We start from the raw sequence: 27062 nt of genomic DNA, 5'->3' as shown, positions 1-27062 counted from the left end.
TTAAAAAATGGACATTTTTTATTGCTTTGCTTCTAGGCAACTATAATTTACTTTTAAATTGTGGTCATAAAAGAGAAGGCTAGAAGTAAGGTCTGTAAAACCTCCTTCCAACAGCTCTGGCAATGAACTTCCATCATGACCTCCAACACTGATGCTGTTTTGATCCGGAACCTCTCTCAGCCAGAATCGCCAATCATGTGAAAACAAGATGTTAAATAAGATGATTGAAAGAGAGACTAAGATAATCTCCTTAAATTTCAAAGCACCAGGGAGTATGTATTGGACAGTTTATTACTGTCCAAAAGGATTCTTCTGGTAGAAAATTCACTCAAATTTTTCTTAATCTTGATGATATATTCTATGCCTTTCTTAGAATAGCATTCATCCCACACTAACTATTGACACCTTTTGGACAGTAATAAATAAGCAAACAAACAAACAAACAAAAAGGTATTTTAAAAATTAGTTCATGTAATAATTCCTCAAACCTAAAAATCTAGTTGTAGCACACAAGCCAAAAGATAGTCCAATACTTAGTTACAAGGGTATCAAAATATGTATCATCATGAACTTTTAAATGAGACTACTAATAACTGCAAAAGAAAACTTGATTTGTAAATAAATTAAATACAATGATTAAGGTTTCTATATCACAGTATCCTTGCTTATATATCAGCTTCTTTCACATAGTTTTTTTGGGGAATGAGTCAGACACTTTTGAAAGCAATGCTAACACTTAAAAATTACTAAACAGATTTTCAGCAGGTGTTAACAGGGGAAGCAGTTCAATTTCTCTGAATCCCCGCATGAGAACAGACAGCAACTACCGGTAGAGAGCAAAATCAAAAGCCATGGACAGCATTTACAACAAACTTAGATGACAAGATACTCCCATGAGCTCTCAAATACAAGCAGGTGGGGACAATCCACCAATAGCTACATACTCTGCATGGCATCATGTCTGTGTGAAGGAAGAAGAAGCAACATAGTGGCATCTAATGGATCTCAGAACAGGAGACCCCAGAATAGCCAACAGGTATTCACTAGAAAGCACAGTGGGCCAACTGGCGATAGCAGCTGAATCTGGGAAGGTTTTCTGTCCAATGCTGAGTGGCTGCAGGGGGCTTAAGGTAAGACCTGAGGGGACAGAATAGGCTAGCACTTAGGAACTTCCCAAACTGACCCACCAGGGCTCCCAGGTCAGGGCCACAGATGAGGAAAAATTGCTAGGAGGGAGTCAAAAGAACAGGAACGAAGGAAAGAGAAGCTCTAGAGCAAAGCAGTCAAGAGGGATAGAGAGAAAATCCCACCAGTTTTGAACACTTCACAAAACTAACAGATAGTGATCTTTATGACGATAGAAAAGATTTCCTAAACTCTGCCTCATTTAAAAAAAACTCAGGGAAAATAATTTCTATAAAAATAAGCAAGAGGGCAAATCTCATAAAAGTTATTATAAAAGAGAATAAGCAGAATTTATCCCTACAATTGAACATGCCAGAAATACGTGCTCACAAAACAGATTAAAATTGTAACTGATTTCAAAATGAGGTAAAAGACCAAGAAAATGATAAAATACAGGAAGCAACAACATACATCAGAATTAAAATAACTTAGAAATGAGTGGCAGAATTCAGCAAAGACTTAGAAATAAAAAATTGTTTTAGAAACGAGGACTAAACTAGAAGAAACATAAGAGGGAATGAACACAATAGCTAATGCTTTAAAAGAAAGAAGGAAATTTTAAAAAAGCAAAGAGAAATGAAAAAGAGAACAAAGGATTTGAGAGAACATGACAAATTCTGAGGACAGGAAAAGAAGACTGAACATTTAAATAACAGGAGTCCCTAAAGAAGAAAGCCAAAGCAAAGGAATAAAACAAAGTAACTGAAAACACTAGTACAAGAAACTTTCCTAAAATAAAAACTGAGTTGAAACTACACTATGAGAATATTGATTCAGAATAACCAACACTGCTATGGATTGACTGTCCCCCGGCCAATTTATATGTTGAAGTCCTAATCCCCAGTGTGATGGTATCTATAGTTGGACCTTTGGGAGATAATTAGGTCATGAAGGTGGAACCCTAATGAGTAAGATTAGTGTCTTTAGAAGAAAAGACAGGAGAGAGATCATTTCTCTCTCCACGATGTGAGGACACAGCAAGGAGGGGACCATCTGAAGCCAAGAAAAGGGCCCTCACCAAGAACCTTACCATGCTGGTACTGTGACCTTGGACTCCCAGACTCGAGAATTGTGAGAAATAAATGTAGCGTAAGCCACCCAGTCTATGGCAGTTTGTTACAGTAGCCCAAGTTGACTAAGACAAACATCAAAATACAATCTAGTAAAATTAATGAACAATAATGAAAAGGAAAAAACCCTTTGCGCATCTAGGGGGGAAAAAAAAGAACACAAAACAAAACACTTCATGCCAAAAGAAAAGAAGCTACATATTTAAAATACTTCAGAAAAGAGTGTGTGAGCCAAGGATTTTATATCCAGCAAAAATAACTTTTAAGTATAAAGGGCACAAACTGTTATCAACAAGAATCTCAGGGAATATTATTCTCATGAACTCTTCCTGAGGGATACGCTAGAAAATAAATTTCAGACAACTAAAATGCCTTAAGAGACATTGGTATAAAGACTGATGGGGAGCATTAATTTACCTGAAAATCAAGAATAAACTTAAGTCTAAGAGAGGGAGAGTCTGTATGCAATGTCTATATGTTTTCACACTGTAGACAAAGTATATCCATTTTTTTAAAATAGGAAGAAATGGGAGATCACATGCAAAACAAAACAAAACTAAACAAAACAAAAAAAATCCTAATGTTTCCAGGAACCATAGTGTAGTAGTATTGGTATTTTTATTCTTTGATTTTTATATAATATGGAATAAAACTAATGAGCAATTATGGGACATTATAATGAAATCATTCCCTATATGCTTAAGAACCAGCATTATCATTGAGTAAATGCTATACAAATTTGACAGCAAAGAGGTTTAGTAAGGGCTCTATAATCTCAAATTAAGTATCAATATAAATATGGAAGTATCATACAAACTCATATTTTATCATGATATATAAAATATATGTGTAAATATGTATATAAATATATAATAAATATAAACACACACACACACACACACAGTCCCCTGAAAAGGCCCAGAAATAATAACTAAGCTAGTAGTAGCAATGATCATTCCTAGCAAAAGACTGAGGTCTTTTCTCATTAAAAGAAACCAAGACTTCTTGGAGGAATGACTGATTCTAGATCTGGGGCAGAAAATGTATGAGATGATCCTGGAACATTCTGTAATACTAGGTAGCAATCAAAGATGACTAGCTCACGTCACAGGGTCTCAGGAACCAAAGTGCTCATGTCCAAAGGCTCCCACTGTCCAAAGATGAGAAACCTCAATAATATTAATTGCAATGGATTGAGACCCATTAAATGTGTTTGAATCAATTCATTCATAATGATTTTAAGAAAGATCATTCCTTCTAGGGATGACAGGGAAACAATTTTATTACACTAAAAACTGGCAAAGAAAAGAAGTATATTCCCTGCCTTCTCCATATGAACTATACCCCTGGGTAAGTACCAGTAGATTTGAGTATCTCCTTATAGGAGCATTCTAACTAACAAATGAAGAAGAAATAAGAGAAGTAGAAAACATCATTTTCCTACTCTAAATAAATACTTCCAGGTTTTAAGCATCAAGGGCTGCCAAGATAAGAGAGAGACCAGTAACATTTTGTGCCTCCCATGGTCTTGCCAAACATTAACTTCTGTCTTGTCAAAGGAATGAACCTGAGTTTGATGCAAGTATCAGATACTGCTCATTTGTAGGAAATATAGAGGGCAGAGGAATATGTTCAACTGTACCAAGAATACACAATTAGCAAAATGCTAATTGAGGAAAACTCCATAGATGACTCAGGTTGTTTAACAGATAAATCATAAGGAAATGAAAGGGACGAAGGAGGAATACTACAGATTAAAGGAGACTAAAAATTTTTTTTAAATGAGACTAAACTATAATGTCTAGGGATACATATTTGTGTGATAAAATTGTAAACATGCAAAAGAGTAATCACTATAAAAGTTAGAACAATTAGTATTTATGGGGGTGGAGGGGCTGTGATTCCAACAGGACACATGGCAGGGGTCGGGGGGATGAAAAAGTTCTTTATCTTGATCAAGCTGGTCTTCCCTTTATCCTGCCATCCACCCACTTCCTCATTTGTGCCTCAATATAGTATTTTGATTTTAGGGGGCTATTTTACAAGCTAATTCAAGAATCTTATGGAACTGTTTGCACAAAACAAATAAGTAAACAAAAGTTTTAGAATGTATATGTAGTTACCTAAAAATTTATCCATTGATTCATACATCTGCTCTTGACTGACAACTCTCTCATTTGAAATTTTCATTGCTTTTCTTGGTACAAAAGTGCTATTTTTCTTATGGCTAGGCAATTTTGAAGAGAAATCAATTCTATCTTTTATAGGTTTTGGTCTGTGTCTCTCTTTAGAGAAACTGATATGGCTAACAGAAAAATCATCATCTGAGGATGAGAAGTCATCAATAGTCTGAGAGTTACAATCTTCATCTGTTGCACACAGTTGGTTTGCTTTCTTCATTGATTTAGGAAAACTGTAAAGTTCCCTTTTATTTTCCTTTTTCCTCTTAAACCTCAAAGAACTAGTAGCTCTTTGTTTTCTTACTCTTGACTTGGAGGAAATTTCAACGTCATCAGACTCATCACTAATGTCACTACTGCCTTTTCTTTTCATAATAGATTTCAGGGTCATGTTCTCAGGATTTAATTGTTTTGAAATTAGTCCATTTCCTCTGACATCGGTCTTTCTATCATCACCATTATTTCTTATTTTTACAGGGTTTTCTGTTTCAGAATCTTCAGATCCATCCACCGGTAGCTGAAACCCTACACTATTCTTAGGGAATTTCTGAGTTGTATATTGTGTGGGAAAGATGACATCACTATCTTCTGATTCTGTGGCATTCTGTAAAATGCAATGGTGGTCAGCTGTATTTTTAACATTTTTCTCATCATCAGACTCAGGAGAAACATTCTGTTCTAAAATCTTCTCACTTTTATCAAAAATACAGTTTTTATTTGGATTTAAGATGTTAGCTAATTTTTGATGTTTTGAAGTACCAAGAGAGTCGTGACTTTTTTGACAACCAACATCTTTAGTTTCTGTTGAAAGGCATGTGGGCTGTTCCTCAGAACTTTCATCGTCAGATGCAATATTTTCATCACTATCCTCAACTGCTTTATATTTTGTCTCAAGCAATTTAGAGAAACCACACTGGAGTAAGGTAATCTGTCCAGAAGAACCTGAAGCTTTACTTGAGTCAGATGCTTTGTTTTTAGCAGTCTTTATTCTTGAGTTTTCCACTGATTCATCATCACTAAAATCACTGCAGAGACCACGTGCTTCTTTTGCCAGTGGTTCTGCAGATTGTTCTGGACCTCTGTGTTCTTGACAGTCAGGCTCTCTAGGCTATATGAGAAGCAATGACAGAAATATTAGAAAACATCAAGATAATGACATCAATCTATCACACTGGAAAGGAATTAAATTTGGGCATATAATTTGTATATCACTTGGTATTTTGTAAAAGTACATTTAGTAAATAAATGTAAAGGATTTAATATTATAGTCTGGTGCACACTCTTTCCTCTTTTCAAGTTGAATAACTTTCCAAAATAAATAAAAAGTTAAACTAGAATACCATGTGACCAAATTATTTATAAGAAAAACACAGAGAGCCAAGTTGTCAGCTTGTAAGAGGCAGGGACCGATTTTGGCCTTAAACATGAAAAGCACACATCTTACTGTTTACTGTTGTCTAGCAGATGCTCCTACTCTCGCTTTAAGAACAAAAAAATTTGTAGGAGCTAACAAAGAATTTGCAATTGGAAAATGGTTCTAATCAATTAAAAATAAGACTAGATAGGATCTTGACAACCAGAAATAAAGAAAATATTGAAGATATTTTGAAGTGAAATTTGCTACAAATTTAAATCCAGTATTTAATTTTTTCACACCAGTCAGAGCTAAATATATCCTTCTGGTTCATAAAACTGAGGCTTTATTAGTAAAATTCTGGGAAAGTATTATCTAGCCATACTCCTGTGAACATTTGATATTCATGTATTTCTATAAATTTTGAAAAATATTCAGCCCATATTCCAAATCATTGGGCTAGTATAAATTTACATAAATCCCTAAAAACAAACAAGGTAAAATTAGCAACAAGAACAAAAAACTTCACATATACTTTTTACTTTTAAAAAGGACTTTTGGTGACAATATAGATTTTATACTATATGAAATGACAAACTACTAAAAAGATTACAAGATTAAAAACAGATAAAATAACATATCTACTGAGTAAGAGAATAATTTAATGTTTGGATTTGATAATCTGAAATACACTTAGATGGCTATTTTCCCATTTCATTTGTTGTTTACTAAAAAATTATTTAGGTTAGATTGGTAACCTATACAGCGTATTTAATTTCGGATTTACAGTTTGGTATAGTTAAAATTTCAATCTAGATCAAATGCCTAATGCATGCCCCTGAATTTGCTCTTATAATACAAAACGTTAAATTAGGCTAAATTATTAATTTTTCTGGCAGCCCTCTGACTTTGGGTCCTTGATTTTTTAAAAACACTTTTTCTTTACACATTGAAAAATGAAGGAAAAGGGAAAGTCACAGTCCATGTTTTCTAGGAGTTCTGGGTGACATCCAAAACCTGCTTACTGTTTCTAGTTTGTGTCCTGGAGGCTCCTCTTTCAACCATGTCGTCGCTGTCAGGACGCCTGCTTCCACTTGGCCTTCTCTCTACAAAGAATGCACACGGCTGTGTAAAACAGGGGGTAGAACAAACAGAAGCAATAGCCATGGCGGGCTAAAATGTGGAGCTAAGAAAGGAAAACTGAGAGCAGCTTGCTTTAGTCTCTTAATGTTATTTTTCAATTTGCTAATTAAGGAACTTCTTTATATAACATTTTAAAATACTCTTAATTCTTAGGTAGTAGACTGGCAGAGCGGAAGCATGCTGGGCCCATAAAATACTTATTTCTTGTCTTAAAGCTTACTTTTTCAGATAGAAAATTAATAATGATTTTCAGCCAACTCCATTAAAAGCTCTAGTAGGTGAGGGAGGGTGAAAAAATGCCATATATATATACATATATACATATATATATATATATATACACACACTATATCCATATATATAGTGTATATTATATGATTATAATAACCATGTCTATATAATAATTATACTAAGGATATATTACCTACATTTCAAACACCAATAGATAATGTTGAGTGTTGGGAACTTGATATTCTAGCCTACATTGCTAGCATGTTTATTGTGCATGTTTATTAATATGTTTGTTGATTCCTTAGGTATAGTAGACATCAAAATAAAAAAGTTTCATCCTAATATGAAACTAAAACAAAAGGTCTTGTTTTTGAAGATCAAAGGTCTTAATTATATAACAGGTTTGCTCATCTTTTGGGAGAGTATTTATGCTTTTAAAGCTTTTGGTATATCATTTAGCTGAGTTCTTTAATTGCCTAGATTCTAAAATATTAAATTTTCCCTCAAAAGGAAGTTAATATATTTCTCTTTCTAAGCTTTGTTGCTAGAACAGGGGGAAATAACACTACAATCACCAGAGTTACAAATGCCCACCTTATGAAAATACAGACAGCTCAATGGCATGGCTCCAGCTACCCAGTATCCAGGACAACAAGTGAGAATCCCCCACAGAACTCTAGAGAATGATAAACACTTCCTCAATTGTCATGAGACCTTTTCTTCCAATGCCTAGAAGCCATTACTGCAAGGGAGTGTGAAGCCTCCTTCCCGGTACTGCCTTTTATCTTTTCAACAGAAGCTAAATGGCTGCAACAGATCCAACTGGCAGCACCCGAAATCCCTCAAGCTATCAGAGCCCTGTTTTGATAGGTAAATGGCAACTCCAGTCTTCTGCTCTGCAGCCCAACACCTTGGATTCATCTTTTAACTCCTCTCTTTTTCTCATACCCTCCATCTGATCCATCACCACTATCACCCTGGCCCAAACCACCATCATCTCCTGGCTGGATTATTGCATTATCCTCCTAGCTTGCTCACTTCTCGCTTCTACTGTTGTACTTCTACAGTCAAATCCTTAATATTTAGTCTAGATAATAGAGATCAGACTATGTCATTCTTCTGTTCAGAGCCCTTGAATTGCTTTTGTCTCACTCCAAGCCACAGTTCCTGCATGGCCTGGCTTCCTGTCATTCTCTGGCCCCACTCTGGCTTCCCTGCCATTCTGAAATCACACTGGGCATACCCCTCCCTTAGGGCCTCTGCATTTGTTCCTAGGTCTAAACCACATCTTCCTCCCTAGTCTGTTCAAAGAACCAAACGCAATCTCATGGTGAGTGCTTCCTTGGCTACTCCACTTAAAATCGAAATGCTGTTTTCTTGACAGTCTCTCCATTTCCCTTCCTGCTCTCATTTTTTTTAATTGAGATACAATTTATATATAATACTGTATACGTTAAAGGTGTTCAACCTATTGATTTCATACATGTATGTATTTCAATATGATTACCACCTGTAGCTTCAGCTAACACCTCTATCATGTCACATAATTATCACAGCTTTTTTGTGGTAAGAACATTTAAGATCTAGTCCCGTAGCAATTTTGAAGTATAAAATACAGTACTATTGACTGTTGCCACTATGCTATGCATTAGAGCTTCCAGGACCTCCTCATCTTCTCCCTGCTCTGTTTTCAGCCTTGGAACCTATCATCATAATATACTACATGGTTCACTTATTTTTTCTGTTTATTATTTGTCTCCCCCAAATAGAAAGCACATTTTTTTGTAGACAGGACTTTTGTCTATTTTATTCACTTTTGTATGCCTACTTCTATGAACAGTACTTGACATTTTAACATATAGTCAATAAATATTTGTGAAATGAACTCTTAATATCTAACTCTAAAGAGAAACCACAATATAAACAAGAAAGTCAATGAAAAATAGAACTAAATTGCTTAGAAATCATCAGATTTAAAATGTTCTATAAATTCAAATTTCTATATCTTAAAACATTTTAAAAGGGATTTTCTACAGCTTTGAAAAATTAAAAACATATCACAAGGAATAAAATACTTCTTTTATGTTATGATATATGCTTTCACTATACAGGGCTTGGAATAATATTTTAAAATATCATTTGGCAAAAAGCAGCATGACTATAACCAGGCCTGAATAATTTTAAATTCTGTTGATAACCAGTGAGCAATTGTAATTCAATATTTAGTAACTGAGTGCTAATGACATGCCTAGCAAGAAGTTAAGCACATTTTACCACAAACAAAAGAAGACATGGAGGGTCCTGTCAGTAATAAATAAACACTCTTGGAAGAGAAACAAGACATACTTAGGATGACCAGAGAACAAGAGAAATTTCCATTTAATAATTTGTCATACTGATATCACCTAATACTTGTTTAACAAAGGAATCAGTGGCTATTCTCATAAAATAGAAAACTAAACTGATATGTGGCAGAAAACAGGATAAGTAACATAATGCTAATGTATTTTATAGATAATGATTTCAAATTAGAAACATGAACATAGGCTGGTATGTTGGGTAGTGCGCTGTGATGGAGGTAAGGTCTGAGGGGGTCCTGGAGGACAAACAAGGTTATGGATTAGAGAAGAAGAATGGGAAAACAAGTCCATAAAAAGAAATAGCATATTTAAAAAAAAGAAAAAGATCAAAGAAAGGGGGACTTTAAATGGGCCACTCAATTCAGACTCAAACAGCTACTATAAGATAAAAACTCAGCAGCAGACACCAGACATTGTAGAACAGGGGCAATATTCCCAGGATACAAATGATATACACCTTCCAGTTTACCATTATCAGTGATCACTTGATAGCATTAGGTTGGAGTCACACTGAAGCTGAACTTGCTTAACATATGCTTTCTGAGGTTACATGTTTATTATGTAAATGTTCTCTCCCACCTCCCATGAAGATGATCTAAGTTCTTCAAGGACAGGAACCAATTGTTCCTTGAACTGTTTTTATGGTACTTACTGAATCAATGAAGTTTTTAAGGTTTTACTACAAAGTCTTGAACGTGAAGGAAAATATCCTTCACGTCCAAGACTCAGTCTATGGAATTATGAGGGGGTTGAAAAAGATGATATTCCAGGATTTTATGATTCTCATATCAATATCAACTAGAACATAGGTTAATATCCTTAATAGTCGAGTATATTCAAGAATTTAAAACTCATTTTTAAAGAATATAAATATCCTGTTTGAAGAATAAGAAATATCTGTATGCTGAGGATGAACACAACTGGGAAAGTCTGAAATATTGGTGTGGAATTTTTACTGGGAACAAAAAACAAAAATCTCCATGAGACATGAGAGTGCATCTCAGGGAATATTTGGTAACTTTTAATCAAAACACATTTCATATTTTTGTTTATTTAGGAAAGTCTCGTTTTTTCATTCCTGAATTCAACAGCTGTTTTCAAAATAATAAACTTCTCTTTGCCAGTCTGAAAATGTCTTGGAGGTCACTCTATTTAGTATATATATCTGTATTTCTATGTGTACATAATTTATAACTATGAAGGGGGAAATCTTAGTTTAGAGGTACAATAATTCATTTCTTATTTCTGTAAAAGTAGAAATTCTAAACATAAGGCATTTTTATGAAGAAAACCAAAAACTTCCCTGAAAAGGCACCAGTAATTATATTTCAAGTTTCCTGAGGGAGAAAACCATGTTTAAAAGATTACTGAGAAGGTCAGAGAACAATTTCACACCTCCAGGATGTCCTTCGTAAGACAAGACCCTTGGGACCTTAGTTTGAAGAGATTAGAGACCCCAAAAAGCTCTCCTTGATGCTCTTTTGATCCTTGAACTGCTTCAAAGTATCGCTTGGCATTTTCACTTCCAACCACCACACAGTGAAGTTGCTAAAACAGAAAAAACAAGACATTTTTGAAGTGTTTGCTCCAACAATATGTCAGAATTTCCTGGCATTCCCTGTATATACACAGCTTTAGCTGGAGCAGGCAGAATCTCCTTAGGGAGGAAATTTTATTTTAATTTCCCTAGCAGATGTTGCCATTATGGTGAAATAATAGTAATAATCTGGCCAGTCCTACTGAAGAAATCTTATATTTCCTATTTTATCTGTTTTCTACCAACTCAGTCAAGATCACATCTCTAAGGACTATCCACCTGACGTAAAATGTTTAATAATATAGGCATACATGCGGATACACTTTCCTCCTCTCTGGACTTTTACTACAACAGGAACTACTAAAGCTGTCAGAAATAATCACTATGTTAGCAAAGTTAAATTATAATCTGAAGTCATTATATGATAACCACATTGGTGTCGAACTAACTGTGGCCATGGTTACGTTGTCAACTAACAGCAAAAACCCAATCACTGTTTAGAAACATTGCGTCTTTGAAACAATTTAGAATATAGGAAGACCACTGCCATGGAACCCTTAGGGATATATGCTACTTTAGTATCAACATTAATGGGCCTCTTTATTTACTGGCTATTTTACTGAAGGTCATGTAAATACAATCTGATTAACCCCATGCATACTTTAAAATTTCTTGGAAGAAACAAAGAATGCACAGAATGGAAGACAACTTCAGTGTATTGTTGATAGAAGGGTTAGTCAGATGGTACGTTATTGTGATTATCATCAGAGTTGAATTGCACTGTAATAAATTACTCTAGGCAATTAAAGTTATTTTTAATAATAAGATGCTATTTACTGAGCACTTACTACATGTGTAGCATTTTTATATCCTCTCATTTAATCTCTACACCCCTATAAGATATTATCTCTCTTTTAGAAATAAAGAAACTCGAGTTTCTCTATTTTAGAAATAAAGAAATTTAAGTTTAGAGAAATTACATGCCTTGTTTACAGCTACCCAGCTAGGAAGTGTCATTTTTAGAATTTATAACTGGGTTTGGCTAAATGCTAAATTTATACGTGTAATAATTTTTCACCTCCAGGATGTCCATCTTAAAACAAGGCTCTTGGGACCTTAGTTTGAAGAAGTTCTGAATCAACATACCAACTCAATCAGTTTGACATCAATATCCCCAACATGGGCTATAGTCCTGGGAATACAGACTCACAATAGCAATTGATGCACCTGATGGCCCAGTTACCTGACGATTGTAGCCTTGCTACTAAATCTACCTTAAACACTGTATTTATTGTCAGACTGCAGAGCTAATAAATATAATCACCAAAGTAATTTGTAAGCATTCAATCTGAATCTTTATAAGTTTCCTACCAAAGTTATCACAAAACTTACAAAAGGCACATTATTTTGAACTTAAAATAAGTTTTTCCAGGGTGGTCAGTTAGCTCAGCTGGTTAGAATGCCGAGCTCTTAACAACAAGGTCGCCGGTTCGATCCCCGCATGAGCCACTGTGAGCTGAGCCCTTCACAACTAGATTGAAATAACTACTTGACTTGGAGCTGATGGGTCCTGGAAAAACACACTTAAAATAAATAAAAGTTAAAAAAAAAAAAAAGAAAGCTTTTCCAAAGTGGTTTCAGAAAAAGTGAAGGCTAAATATATCCATCTTCTTTTGTGGAAAGCTTTGAATTAAAAATTCACTTTTCTCTTCAGAAAGTTTATCTCTGGACATTTTAAGGATTTTTCACTTTATCTTGGTGTTTTACAATTATAGAAAGATGGCGTAACCATGGATCTATTTTCATTCCTCCTATTTAGCACTTGGTAGGCACAAATAACCTGTGGACTAATTTTCTACTTTTTACACATTTCTTCCTTTATTTGGGGCTCCTTCCCTTCTCTTTCTTCTGTTCCCTTCTTCAACTATAAGACTGGTCTTGGAACTTCTAGATCTAGCAGCCTGCATTTCCTCTAACTTTCCCTATATGTGTTTTCGCTGTCTTTTTTGCTCTGTAATCTAGAATTGCTTGGCTCTTTCTTTTAAATGAAAACTTTGCTCTTTGCTTCTCAGTCTATCTCTGGAATTTTTCATTTTTCGGATCTCTAATGGATTCTTTCCCTAGTACTCTGTTCTTGTTTCCAAGGTCCTACTACCTCACTTACCTTTTGAATATGTCATTTATATTTCTTTTAAAATCTCTTTTACTCTCTTCTATTATTCTGTTTTCTCTGACGTTAATTTTTTTTTTTTTTTGAGTGACTGTATTAGTTCCCATGGTTCCCGTAACATTATCATAAACCTTGTGGCTTAAACTTGGTGGCGTAAAAAAACCAGAAACTCATTCTCTTACAGCCTGGAGACCAGAAGTCTGAACTGAGAATCACTAGGCTGAAATCAAAGTTTTGGCAGGCCACGCTCTCTCCAGAGGCTCCAGAGGAGAAGCCATTCCTTGCCTTGTTCAGCTTCGGTGGCTCCCAGCGTTCCTTAGTCGGTGACTACCTCACTCCAGTCTCTGCCTCTGTGGTTACACTGCCTTCTCCACTCTGCGCCAGATTTCCCTTGGCTTCTTTCTTATAAGGACAACTGTGATTTAGGGCCCACCTGGATAATCCAGGCTGATCTCCTATCTCAACATCATTAATTTGATCGCATCTGCAAAGACTCTGCTTCCCATATAACATTTACAGGTTCCAGGGACTAGGACCTGATACCTTTGAGGGCCACTTTCAGTGTTTATTTTCCTAAACTGTTCAGTAATTATTTTTGTTGGGTATCCATCTGTCTTCAAATATCTTGGATGCTTATCTCAGCCCACTGCAGTGATTATCCACAGTGGGAGAGGTGCGTGTATTTAATCCTCTGGGCAACAGAAGGAACTTTCTTCTTGATTTCAGCAAAAATTTGGAGCTCTGTCTTGCTTCTTTGCTCCAGTATTTCTAATTATTGTTTCTACTTGAGAGCAGACACCTCCGTTGGCTGCAACTTGGTACAATGGGGTAGATTGTAAGGATTAAATCACCTCGACAGATCATCAATGATACTGCAAAGAAGGGGTATTTCAGTAACCCCAAGACTCCCTTATTTTTTTAGTATCTGCTGACTCTAAGCTTGGAATATCCAGAAGTTACTCCCACATTTTTCGGTAGCCTTTTCCTGACTGTGTTTAGCTTAGTTTCCTCCTCTAATCTGATCCTAATTGCTTTTTGTCTTTCAGGATTCCTTATAATTTCTGGGCCACAGAGAAAACTCTTCTTGTTTTCCAACATTTTTATAGGTTTTTCTTTTTACACGTCATTTTGGATTTTTTTCCCCAAAAGATTTGAGAACCACCTGGGTGGCTAGAGTGTGTACGCCACATGTACCTTTGGTTCAAACTCCAATCAATCTTTTAATCACATTTAATGCCTTTTCCTCGCCTGACTGCCATCTTATCTTTACTTGTGCCTACCAAGTTTATGGCTGAATCTTCTCTAAGCGGCACACATTTAAAAATATTTTGATAAGTAACTAGATCATACAAAATTCTGAAAATTTAAATTATCCTCACCTTCTTAAGCCTTTTTATTATATATTATTATATAATATACATTATGTAACAGGTCGTTTTACTTCATTATAGAGTCAGATGAATAGTTAAAAATGATAAAGATAGTAATGGGATTGAGAAAACTTACTACATGATTGAGGAAAGACCCTTAATTGTGGTAGGCTAGGATAGTATTCTAAGGACCTGCTCCTAAGCTGAAAAAATAATATCCTACTTATTTCCAAGATTGGTTCAATATATCTAAAAAATATTTTTTAAGTAGTTGTGCTATACCAAGGAACAAAAAGATGAAAGGTTTCTTATAGAGCTAAATGCTTAAAGAAAAAACAAAACCTGCTGTGTACAATCCTATTTTTAGAATTAAGAAAACAGCATGAATTTAAGATTGGATCATTCTTAGGTTAACTACCACCACATGTGGCAGATGTTTGCTCTTAAAGGGATGCCAGCTCAATATATAGGGAGTAATTCAAATTTAACATTTATAATTAAACTTGAACCTCATTCCAGATCTTCTCAAGTGAGCAGTTATAAACTAAATAAACTTTGTTTATTTAGAGGCATACATGGAATAGTAATTGATACCCTAAGGATATTAACGAGTTAATGCAATTTTAGATGAATACTAAAAGCACCAGCACAGTAAGTAGTCAGGGAACTTGAGTTCGATTCCTATATTTCCATTTACTGGGGTGGCTCTGGGTCCCAGTTTCATTATGTATAACATAAAGGGGTTGCTTTAGATACCTCTAAGGCATTTCTCCCCACTCTTTTTCATGTCATGGCACAGTATGGAAAACGGTAACATCGAACATCTACCTGGAATAAACAGAGGTTGTTACTCAAGGCTGGAAGCTGGCTTCGGTAAACTTGCTTCCCAGAGCTGTGGGCTCAGTGTCTCAGTGCACCTGTGTACCATCTGTGACATACCATGTCTTGGCCCACAGTTTGGGAAACTGTGACCTTGCTACTCTAATTGTGGTCTGCAGACTAGTAGTGTTGGCACTCTTTGGAGCTTGTTAAAAATGCAGGATCTTGGGCTCCACCCAGACCTACTAAATCATCTGTGTTTTAAAGATCCCTAGGTGATTCATGTGCACATTAAAGTTTAAGAAGTACTGCCCTAAGAAACTTTCAGCTCTAAAACTCAATGAACCTAAGCATTAATCTGTTTTATAGAAGTGTGTTCTAGAGTATATTTCATAATCTTATTAAATTCCATATTATAGTTAGAATAAAATTAAAAACATATTTTTACACAAATTTGTTCCTAATTTTTGAAAACAGCATGTTTACTTTTTAATGAGAAAACGGGAAATCTATTTACCTGCTTGTATACCTGTCGTAAGTACATGATCTCCTCCACAGTTCCCAGGGATATCAGCCTAAACACTTTGACATCCCTGCATTGCCCAATCCTATATGCTCTGCAGTGAGATTAAAAACAAAAGCAAACAAAAATCAAGTAACACAACTTTGCGTTCAGGCAGTATCTTTTGGACATAAAAATGGAGTATTAGTAAAATTTTAGTTAAAAAGAAACACTTGGTTTAGATATGCTATATTACTTAATAATAATGCAAAGTAGAAATTCATATAAAAAGATCAGTCATGGAGGAGAAAAATATTATAGAAAATGTACATCTCAACTTCATTTCTGTTACAAACATCACCTTCCATTGTCCAAAACCTTTTCCTAAATTCAGATTTTTCTTTCATGATGGTCTTAAGCTTATGAATATTCCCAAATGATTCCATTTATATAAAACTCTGAAAAATGCAAACTAATCCATAGTGATAGAAAGCAGATCGTGATTGTTTAGGGCTGGGGTCTGGGGAGGGGCAGGATGTATGGATTACAAAGTGGCACAGGGGCCTTTTGCGGGTGAGGAATACGTTCACTGTCTTTACTGTGGTGATGGTTTCATGGTTGTATACATATATAAAAACTTATTAATTGTACACTTTAAACACATGTAGTTTATTGTATGTCAGACCTCAGTGAAACTGTTTAAAAAAAAAAAAACCTGGGGAAAAGCAGTTAATCAACTGGCAAGGCCTATGGAAGTGTAGATTTACAGCCCTCATCCACAGAGATTTCCATGGGGTCTGCTTGACTGATTAACTCAGTGGACTAGTACCGCAGGTGTTTTGATAGGAACCTCAGTGCTAATTAAAACTCTAACCTGACTCACCACACTGGTTAACTATGGGGCTAAACCCTGCAGCTTCTCCCAGGTGGGGGCTTTATTGGATGCTCTGAATGAGGTCACCTGCTTCTAAATACCTGTTATAGTCACGGGGCGGGGGCGAGGGATTAGGGGCAAGGCCATACTGCTTCATGCTTTTGACCTTGTACAGTTATGCTGTGTTCTTATAGATGGTGCTCCCTCTACCTCCTGCACCCATTCCTCCACAAAGAAGGGCTTTACGAGAGGGCATCTTGAGGTTCTGAAATATCTTACACTCCCAGAGGAGAATGGGGGCTCCTGCGAACAGCTCAGGAGGGCTAAGTTACTAACTACATTATCACTTCCATCCTGCAGCCTGGATACAGAGGGGCTTGGGCTCATAATCCCTTTCTCTCCCACAGTGGATTTAGGCTCTAAAACAATATGGATCTAAGGAAACTTCTTTTCGGTGTCTGCTCAGCCAATTGTTTGGTGAATGGGATAGACTGTGTTAGAATACATATTCTTTCACCTTTAAAGACAAAAACCTTATACACATTACTTTGGACCTATGCGTCACCAATTTCTTGATACATAAAGCAGGGATATATTACATGATGGGTCTTTTACCATGTAGAGACAGTGTTGAGAAACTGTTACACAGTATGGAGGTCAAGATCTTCATTTCTTTTCTTGTTTCCTCCTACCAGAGTCAATGGAAGGAGAGGGAAGGGAAGAGGAATGCCGTTCATTTAGTTTTATTGTTAACTAACTTTCATTGAGTACCACAGCACGGTGCTTTATGGGAATCCTGGGATAAATAAGATATTAGGTCTTGAAGGCCTAGTGAAAAAGAACAAAATTACAACAAATATCCTAAGACAAAGGAACAATGGAGATTTTTCTGTGGTTTTCATTTGACAATTTTACTTGACAGCTGTCAGTGGCGAGAGGCTGGTTAAACACGTAGGCTCTGCAGTCATACAGATTGCATGGATTCAGATCCTGACCCTGCTTGAGCAATTACTTAAGTTTGTTGTGCTTCAACTTCCTCACGTGACATGGGTATGATAATAGTGCCTATCCCGTAAGGATATCCTGAGTTTTAAATAAGATAATCCATGGAAAGCACTTGGAACAGTTCCTGGCTCACAGTTAGCATGCAATCAATGTTGCTCTTATTTCTTTGCCCTTATTCTTACTGCCTGTTAAAGCACTGAGGCTAATTTGCCAGCACAGTATTATGTGTATTATAACTGGGGCGATCATAATAACAGAGTGTGTTATAAACTGAATTACATCTATCCAGGAAATAGTAATGGGTAATTCAAATTTCTATAAGGACAAAATCCACATCTGATTTGCTTTGACTACCATAGTATTTCATGTGACATCTTATAAATACTAAGTGACCAATACATATTTTTGATATTTATTTGTATAGCATTGAAAAATAAATGAAGTATCTCCATTTAAAAAAACACCACCACAAAAAATAACTGAGCCCAAGTCCTTCATAAAGTTTACATCTTTGACTATCCTGTCAGTTTCTTCTAAAATTATTTGATTATTTTTTCACGTCATCTTTACTCAGTCTTAATCAGTAACCTTTTTCTAGAAAAAGTTCCTTTCATGTAGATTTCCAAATGTACTGGTATAAAATTGTACATAAAAATGTTAGCTATTACAAATAAATACTATTGGTGGTTATTTGGACTTTCTGCTTCCTAAGCTTTTCTGTGTATTTGCTTTTTTCCTCAGATTAGAATTTTCAAAAATTTATTTTATTCTTTTCAATGAAAGATGTAAAATTTCGATTTATTATGTTTTGCTTTTGACTTAATAATTTATACTATTTTCTCTATTTCCCTTAGGTTTATTTTATTATTTTTCTAGTTTTCTAAATGATATCCTTCTTTCATTTACTTTCAGTCTTTCTTTTGTAAGAAATAAATTTAAAACTCTAAATTTGCATCAGAACTTCAATACTGACTCAGTGATTTCATTGTTATTTATTTATAAATAATTGTTTTTCTCTCTTGAGTTCCTCTTTCTTATTGTAAAATACACATAACATAAAATCATTTTAACCACTTTTAAATGTACAGTTCAATGACATTAAGTACACTGACAGTGTTGTGCAACCATCATGACTATCCATTTACAGAACTTCTTCATCTTCCTCAACTGACACACAGTACCTAATGAAAAATAACTCTTCATTCCCATCCCCAACCCCAGTAACCACCATTCTACTTTCTGTCTCTATGAATTTGACAAACCTAGGTACCCCATATTAGTGAGGTCATATAATATTTGTTCTTTTGTGGTTAAAAACAGGAATCCTTTACTTTTGCTGTTGTTAGAGGAAAAGTTTTAATCTTTCAGCACTGAGGTGTGATGATACTTGTAGGTTTTTCATAAACGGCCTTTATTATGTTGAGACAGTTTCCTCCTATGCCTAGTTTGCTGAGTGATTTTATCATGAAAATGTTGAATTTCATCAAATGCTTTTCCTGCATTTATTAAGATGATTGTGAGTCTTTTTTCCTTCATTCTGTTAATGTAGTATATTACATCGATTGATTTTTGCATTGCAAACCAGGAATAAATTGCACTTGGCTCTTTTAACATGCTATCAAATTTGGTTTGGTAATATTTTGTTGAGGATTTTTCTATCAATATTCATAAGAAATACTGGTTAGTAAGTTTTCTTTCCTTATAGGTCTTTGTCTGACTTTGGTATCAATGTAATGCTGGCCTCATAGAATAAGTTAGGAAGTACTCCGTCCTCTTCCAGTTTCTGGAAGAGTTTGAAAAAGATTGGTATTAATTCTTTAAATGTTTAGTAAAATTCACCAGCGAAGCCATCTGGTCCTGGGCTTTTGTTTGTTGGCATTTTTTATATTGATTGAATCTTTTTACTAATTGTAGATTTATTCATATTTTCTACTTTTTTATGGCTCAGTCTTGACAGGTTGTATATTTCTAGGAATTTGTCCATTTCATCTAGGTTATCCAACTTGTTGGCCTATAATTATTTACAGTACTGTCCTATAATCCTTTTTATTTCTGTAAAATCAGTAGTAATGTCCCCCCTTCTCATTTCTGATTTTAGTTTTTAAGTCTCCTTTTTTTCTAGTCAATCTCACTAAAGGTTTGTCAAGTTTGTTGATCTTTTTGAAAAAACTCTTGGTTTTGTTGATTATTTTTCTAGACTTTCATTTATCTCTGCTCTAGTCTTTATTATTTCCTTTCTGTTGCTACCTTTGAGTTTAGTTTTTCTTTTTCTAGTTCCTGAAGGTGTTAGGTTAGATAGCTGATTTGAGACCTTTCTTCTTTTTTAATGTAAGCATTTACAGCTATAAACTTCCCTCTTAGCATTGCTTTTGCTGCATCCCATAAGTTTTCATATGCTGTGTCTTAATTTTCATTTTTCATAAGATATTTTCTAATTCTCTTTGTGATTTCTTTTTTGACCCATTCATTGTTTAAGAGTGTTGATTAATTTCAACATATCTGTGAATTTTCCTGTGTTTCTTCTGCTGTTGATTTCATTTTCATTCTATTGTGATTGGAAAAAGAAACTATATGATTTTAATCATTTAAAATTTATGAAGGATTATCTGTGACCCAGCATATAGTCTATTGTGGAAAATGTTCAACTGGCACTTGAGAAAAATGTGTATTTTGCTGTTGCTGTAAAGAGACTTCTCTATTAGGTCTATTAGGTCCAATTTGTCTGTAGTGCTGTACAAGTCTTCACTTCCTCATTGATCTTCTGACTGGATGTTCTATCCATTATTGAAAGTGGAGTATTGAAGTCTCCTACTATTATTGTGGAGCCGTCTCTTTCTCCTTTAAATATTGTCAGTGTTTGCTTTATATATTTTGGAGCTCAAATGTTTGGTACATTTATGTTTATAATTATTATTGCTTCTTGGTGAGCTGAATCTTTTTTCATGTCACTAAAAAAATACGGTAAACACAAAGTAATGGATGAAATGAAGGAGAAAACAGCTATAAGAAATACAGAAAATAAATGAAAGGGCAAAAATAACTATAAAGTGTAACATTCTTCTTTGCTGCTTGTAAAAGTTTTCAACTTAAAGTCTATTTCTTATGATATTTGTAAACCACCCCTGCTTTGTTTTGGTTACTATTTGCATAGAATACCTTTTTCTATCCTTTCACTTTCAACCTATGCATGCCCTTAGACCTATCAGTATTATAGTCAGAATATAGTTGGATACTTTTTTTAAAAAAATCTATTCTGCCAATCTATGTCTCTTGATTGGGAAGTTTAATCCATTTACATGTAAAGTAATGTTATGGAAAGTGTTACTTTTGCCCTTTCATTTACCTGAGTTTTTTAGTGAAATATTTTGATTTCTTATTTCCTTTTGTGTAAATTCTATACATATTTGTGGTTATTATGCAGATTATATAGAACATCCAGTGGTTACAACAATATTTTAAATTGATACCAATTTAACTTCAGTTGCATTAAAAAAACCCCTTCTTTATAGCTCTGCCCCCTACATTTATGTTATGGATGTCACAAATTATCTTTTTATATATCATATATGCATTAACACAAATTTATAATTATTTTTTATATTTTTAAATTTTAAATCCTGCAGAAAATAAAAAGTTGAATTAGAGTGCAAAATTAAAATAATACTGGTTTTTATATTTGTCCACATAGTTACCTATACTGGAGAACTTTATATTTTCATATGGCTTTGAGTTACTGTTAGAGTGCTTTCATTTGAATCTGAAAGTGTCTCTTTAGCATTTCTTGTAGGGCAGGTCTAGTGGTAATAAACTCACTCAGTTTTGTTTAGGAATTTCTTAATTTCTCCCTCACTTTTGAAGGACAGTTTTGCCGATACAGAATTCTCAGTTGAGTTTGTTTTCTTTTGGCACTTTAAATATATCATCCCAGTGTGTTCTTGCCTGCAAGGTTTCTGCTGAGAAATCTTATTTTAATCTTACTAGGGATTTCTTTGACATTACAAGTTGCTTTTCTCTTGCTGCTTTCAAGATTCTTTATCTTAGACTTTTGACAGTTTAATGATAATGTGTCTCAGTGAAAGTCTCTTTGGATTTCTCCTACATAGTGTTTGTTGAGCTTCTTGAATTTGTTTATCTATGTCTTTCCTCAAATTTGGAAAATTATTATTTCAGTCATTATTTCACCATCTCTCTTTCTCTCTCCTTTTGGGAACCCCACAATGCATATATTGGTCTGTTGCTATGTATCATAGGCTATCCTTTAGCCTATGTTCACTTTTCTTCATCTTTCCCCCTTTGTGCTCCTCAGATCTGTTTTCAGGTGTGCTGATTCTTTCTTACACCTATTCAAGTCTGATGAACCCCGTTAGTGACTTTTTTTTTTTCAATTCAGTTATATTTTTCAGGTCCAGAATTTTTGTTCTCTTTACAATTTCTACCTCTGTTTTATATTCTGATTTTGTTCATATACTGTTTTCCTGATTTCTTTTACTTTGTTGTCTAAGTTTTCATTTATCTCTTAAGGTTAGAACAGTTATTTTAAAGTCTTTTTCTAGTAAGGCCTATGCCTATGTTCTTCAGAGATGGTTTCTGGAGATTTATTTTGTTCTTTGGGAAGGGCTATGTTTTCCTGTTTCTTTGGATGTCTTGCGGGTTTTTGTTGAAAATTGGCCATTCGATAAATCAGTGACTTCTCCCAGTCTTTGCAAACTAGTATGGAAAACATTCACTAATTAGCAGGGTGTATTTTGAACCTTGGGAGCTGCTCAGGATGAAGGCTTAAAATCTTCTTAGGTCATTTCTGGTTATGTGTCCTGCCTGGGCCTGTGTGTATGTCTGTTTCCATATTTCTCCTGTATACAACACTGCTTTTAAATGTCTTAATTTCCCAAAGAATCTCATCTCAGCTTCTTCTCAGGGCCTTACATATTATATTGTATTCCTCTACCCATAATCTCATGTCCCAGGTGTCTACAGGTATGCAGTCTAACTGCAGCTTTCATGTTCCATGAAGCCTACCACTGCCTTCCACAGCTTCTGCCAGTCTGAGATCTGAGCTATGCCACCGATAACTATTATTCAAATAATTTATGTACTTTTTTTGCCTAGTTGATCTATTATTTTTTGAGAGAGGAATATTAGGTATTCCGTCATAATTGTGAATTTGGATTATAAGAGTTTGGGGTTTGTTATGTAGTGACTATTACACTTTCCTCCTGGGTTGTTCCCCATTTTGTTTTCCTTAATGCATTGTGACTTGAATTCTATTAATAATTTGCTTAATATTAACAATGCCACTCATTTTGTGACCATCTCCATGATTAGATATTTTCTACATTTTTATTATTATAACCATTGATATCTTTGTGTGTATACACAAACACACACACTCACACACACAAATAAGCATAAACTTGAATCTAACTTTTTTTACTTTCTCTCTTTTTTAAAAAAGGGAGTTTAATCCATTCATATTTATGTTTGGCCTTATTTCTGACACTTTGCTATGCTTTGTATTTGCCATACTTGATGAATTTCTTCCACCTCCTAACACATTCATATTTCTTATCATTTACTGAAATAATTATGTTTCCTCAGTGCTCTTTTACAATTGCATTGGGAAATCCTGTTTGGATGTTTCACATCTAATTTCCACTGTTTTTCAAAGTGGATTCAAGGTCAATTGTATCACAATCACCTTGGGTCATTTTTTTTTTTTTTAAATTGTGGTAAAATATACATGACACAAGATTCACCATATTAACCATTTTTAAATGGACAGTTTAGTGGCATTAAGAATATTCTCATTGTTTTGCAACTATCACCATCATCTGTATCTATAACTCTGTCATCATCCCAAATTAAAACTTTGTGCCCATTATACAATAATTCCACATTCCCTTCCTTCCCTCAGCCCCTGGTAACCACAACTGTACTTTCTATCTCTATGAATTTGACTATTCTAGATTCCTCATATTTGGACAAAATATTTGTCCTTTTGTATTTGGCTTATTTCAATTAGTATAATGTCTTAAAGGTTCGTCCATGTTGTAGCATATATCACAATTTCATTCTTTTATTTATTTTTTATATCTACATGAGATGATGGATGTTAACTAAACTTATTGCAGTAATCATTTCACAATATACGTAAGTTAAGTCATTATGCTGTACACCTTAAACATGTACAGTGCTGTATGTCAATTATATCTCAAACTGAAAGAAAAAAAGAATTTCATTCCTTTTTAAGGCTGAATAATATTCTATTGTATTACAAAACACATTTTGTTTATCCATTCATCCATCAATGGACATTTGGGTTGTTTCCACCGTTTGGCTATTGTCGATAATGCTGCTATGAACATGAATGTACCAGTAGCTGTTTGACTTGCTGCTTTCAATTTTTGGGGCACATACCCAGAAATGAAATTGCTGGATGATATGGTAACTCTATGTTTAATTTTTTTTAAACCACCAGCTGCTGTTTTCCACAGTAGCTACACCATTTTACATTCCCATAAGCAATGAGCAAGAATTCCAATTTCTCCACATCCTCAGAAAAACTTCTTGTTTACTTTTTTTTTTTAATTGGGGAATACTGGGGAACAGTGTGTTTTTCCAGGACCCATCAGCTCCAAGTCAAGTTGCTGTTTTCAATCCAGTTGCAGAGGGCGCAGCTCAGCTCCAAATCAAGTCATTGTTTTCAGTCTAGTTGTGGAGGGCACAGCTCACTGGCCCATGTGGGAATTGAACCCGCAACCTTAGTGTCATGAGCACTGCGCTCTAATCAACTAAGCCAACTGGCTGCCCCTTGTTTATTATTTTTTTGATAATAGTCATCCTAATGGGTATGAAGTGGTATCTCATTGCAGTTTTGATTTGCTTTTCCCTAATGTTTAGTGATGCTAAACATCTTTGCAGGTGCTTCTTGGCCACTTGTATATGTTTTTTGAAGACCTGTCTATTCAAGTCATTTCACCAATTTTGAATTGGATTGTTATTTTGTTGCTGATTTTTAGTTCTTTATGTATTCTAGATATAAATCCCTTATCACATATGTGATTTGCAAATATTTTATCCTATTTTGTGGTTGCCTTTTACTATTGATATTCTCCTTTGACACACAATCTGAGGTATTTTTAAAAATGTAGTCTGTAGAGCCCCACTCTTAGACCTACAGAATTAGAATGCCTGCAGGGTAGAGCCTGAGCATCTGTGTTTTCAAAAAGTATACCCAGTGATTACTATGTCCTACTCTTTTAATTGCTGCCCTTAGTTTTTTTTGTTAGCATTTAAAAACAATTTTTGGCATAAATTTTGAAAACTGACCAAGATATCCTAATTTTCTCCTGATGAAAGAAAAATTCTAATAAAATTTTACAACACCTCCTCCCCGCTGTTATATTAAAATTACATGGAGTTTTAGTTCTTGATATTAATTTTTTTATACCATCTCTTCATATTTTTGAGAATTCTTTCTTTACAACTGCAGTAAACCTCTCAGCCAATTATTTAGACTTAAATATAAATAGAGCTTTTTGTTCACTGTCATTGCTTTTTGTATGTCTTTTTTATGCAAAGGTTAATACTTCATTTGTTGGAATATATCTTTAAATAATGTTTTCATACCATGAGTAATACATTTCTCAGTTCCTAGACATCAAAAAGTTGCTTTATTTTGCCCTTACATATTGATATTTTAGCCACTGACCATAACTACAGGTCACCATTTTCTTTTGGATATAGTCATATGAATATTCTCACTGTGACAACTCTTGTCTTCTAGAATCCAATAATGTGATAAAAATTTTGTTCTTCAAAGTCTGTTCTGCAGAAATGAGTGTGATTCTCACTTCTTTGTTGATAAACTGTTTTATTATTTTGTCTTTGTTTTTACAAATAATTTTCTCTCCCTCTTTCTCACTCTGGCATCTTTTAGCCCTTCTTTTTACCTCTGGAACTAGAAGTATCACCATATGTGTCAATGTATGTTTTCTCTCCTTATCATCATTGTTTATGTTCTAAAACATTCACTTCTTTTATTTTCCATAACAATTTCCACTTTTAATTCTCTCCATTTGATTATGCAGAATGTCTACTGTGTTATTTTATTTTGGCAATAGTTTTCATTTCTAAGAATTTCTATTTTTGTTTTTCATGGTATCTATTTTATTTTCTTCAGGATCTGTTTTTCACCTTGGTCCTTTTCTCTCATACTGCTGGTTTTATTAAAATGTCCCATAATTCTTAATTTTCCATTCATAATTACAAATGAGGAACTGGATGGATTGTATAGGAAAGCTGGTCAGGGATTCCATGAAGGTACAGGTCTATTTGATCATTTCTCTCTTTTTGTGTCCTGTGTATATCTAGGATTACTTCAGGTTCAGCTCTGCTTTACGATTTGGTTCCAATGGCCACTTTAAGAATCTTTTGTCAGTCAGATTCCCCAGTTATTTATAATATTTATGAAATGATTCTTGCAGCTTAAATCAAAGGAGCACCTGTTATAGGCCAACCCCTCTGTATTATGAGGTATGGAAGAGGAATTTATTTTAGAATCAGCACATTAATTAATTTCCCAGAAGTATGGACTCCGGACTACTCCCACATCCTACAGTTGCTGACTGCATGCATGAAATTCCTCTGTGCTCTCCTGTCGACTTTGGATTGTGGTTTTTCTCTGTTGGTTTCTTGATCATACAGATTCTGTTTGCCTTCTATCTTCTAGGACTTTCTCAAAACTCTGATCTACTAGTAGTGACCTGTCCTATTTTGGATCTATTCTTTCTTTTTAAATCAATTCTGTCATAATAATGGGATTTTTGAGATGAATAGAAAATTAATGGCTGTTATCAGCCTGCCAGTTGGATTCAGAAGTTCATGGTTACCTTAAATAAAAGTTTTTCTGTTTTTTTTTTTTTTTACAAGGTTTTCCCTATCTTCTAATCACAGTCATATGATAAACAACCTAAACAATTCAGGAGAATATTTAGACTAAAAGTATTTTTGCAGGTCACTTTAAATTTTGTCAGTATTATACCTGTCAATGGCTTGAAGGTCATTGGCTGGGTTCCAAGTAGGATCAAATAATACAACAACATTGGCGCCAACAAAATTGAGGCCTAGTCCACCAGCCCTGGAGAAAATAGAAAGAGCACATTAAAACAGCAAAAAAATAATTGCTGCTCTATAACTCAATTGTGCCAGGTTTCTATACCCAAATCAACACAATACTGCACATCATAAAAGTAAGATGATAAAA

The 27062-nt window shown here is 34.6% G+C and overlaps 1 protein-coding gene across 3 annotated transcripts in view; it reads right to left on the bottom strand.

Moving 5' to 3' along the window:
* The window catches only part of ERCC6L2 (ERCC excision repair 6 like 2), a 111325-nt gene that overhangs the window by 30373 nt on the left and 53890 nt on the right, over positions 1-27062 (bottom strand). For all 3 annotated transcript variants that reach the window (XM_033123199.1, XM_033123197.1, XM_033123198.1), the window contains 5 exons: positions 26841-26936; positions 15937-16036; positions 10919-11071; positions 6815-6895; positions 4379-5543 (listed from right to left, as the gene is read on the bottom strand). In XM_033123199.1, the coding sequence (XP_032979090.1) occupies positions 4379-5543; positions 6815-6895; positions 10919-11071; positions 15937-16036; positions 26841-26936 (1595 nt within the window). The remainder of the gene's footprint in view (positions 1-4378; positions 5544-6814; positions 6896-10918; positions 11072-15936; positions 16037-26840; positions 26937-27062) is intronic.

This window comes from Rhinolophus ferrumequinum, chromosome 12 (genome assembly GCF_004115265.2).
Source record: "Rhinolophus ferrumequinum isolate MPI-CBG mRhiFer1 chromosome 12, mRhiFer1_v1.p, whole genome shotgun sequence".
Classification (NCBI taxonomy): domain Eukaryota; kingdom Metazoa; phylum Chordata; class Mammalia; order Chiroptera; family Rhinolophidae; genus Rhinolophus; species Rhinolophus ferrumequinum.
Note: the sequence above shows the minus strand (reverse complement) of the source record. Positions and strands in the feature narration are given on the sequence as shown.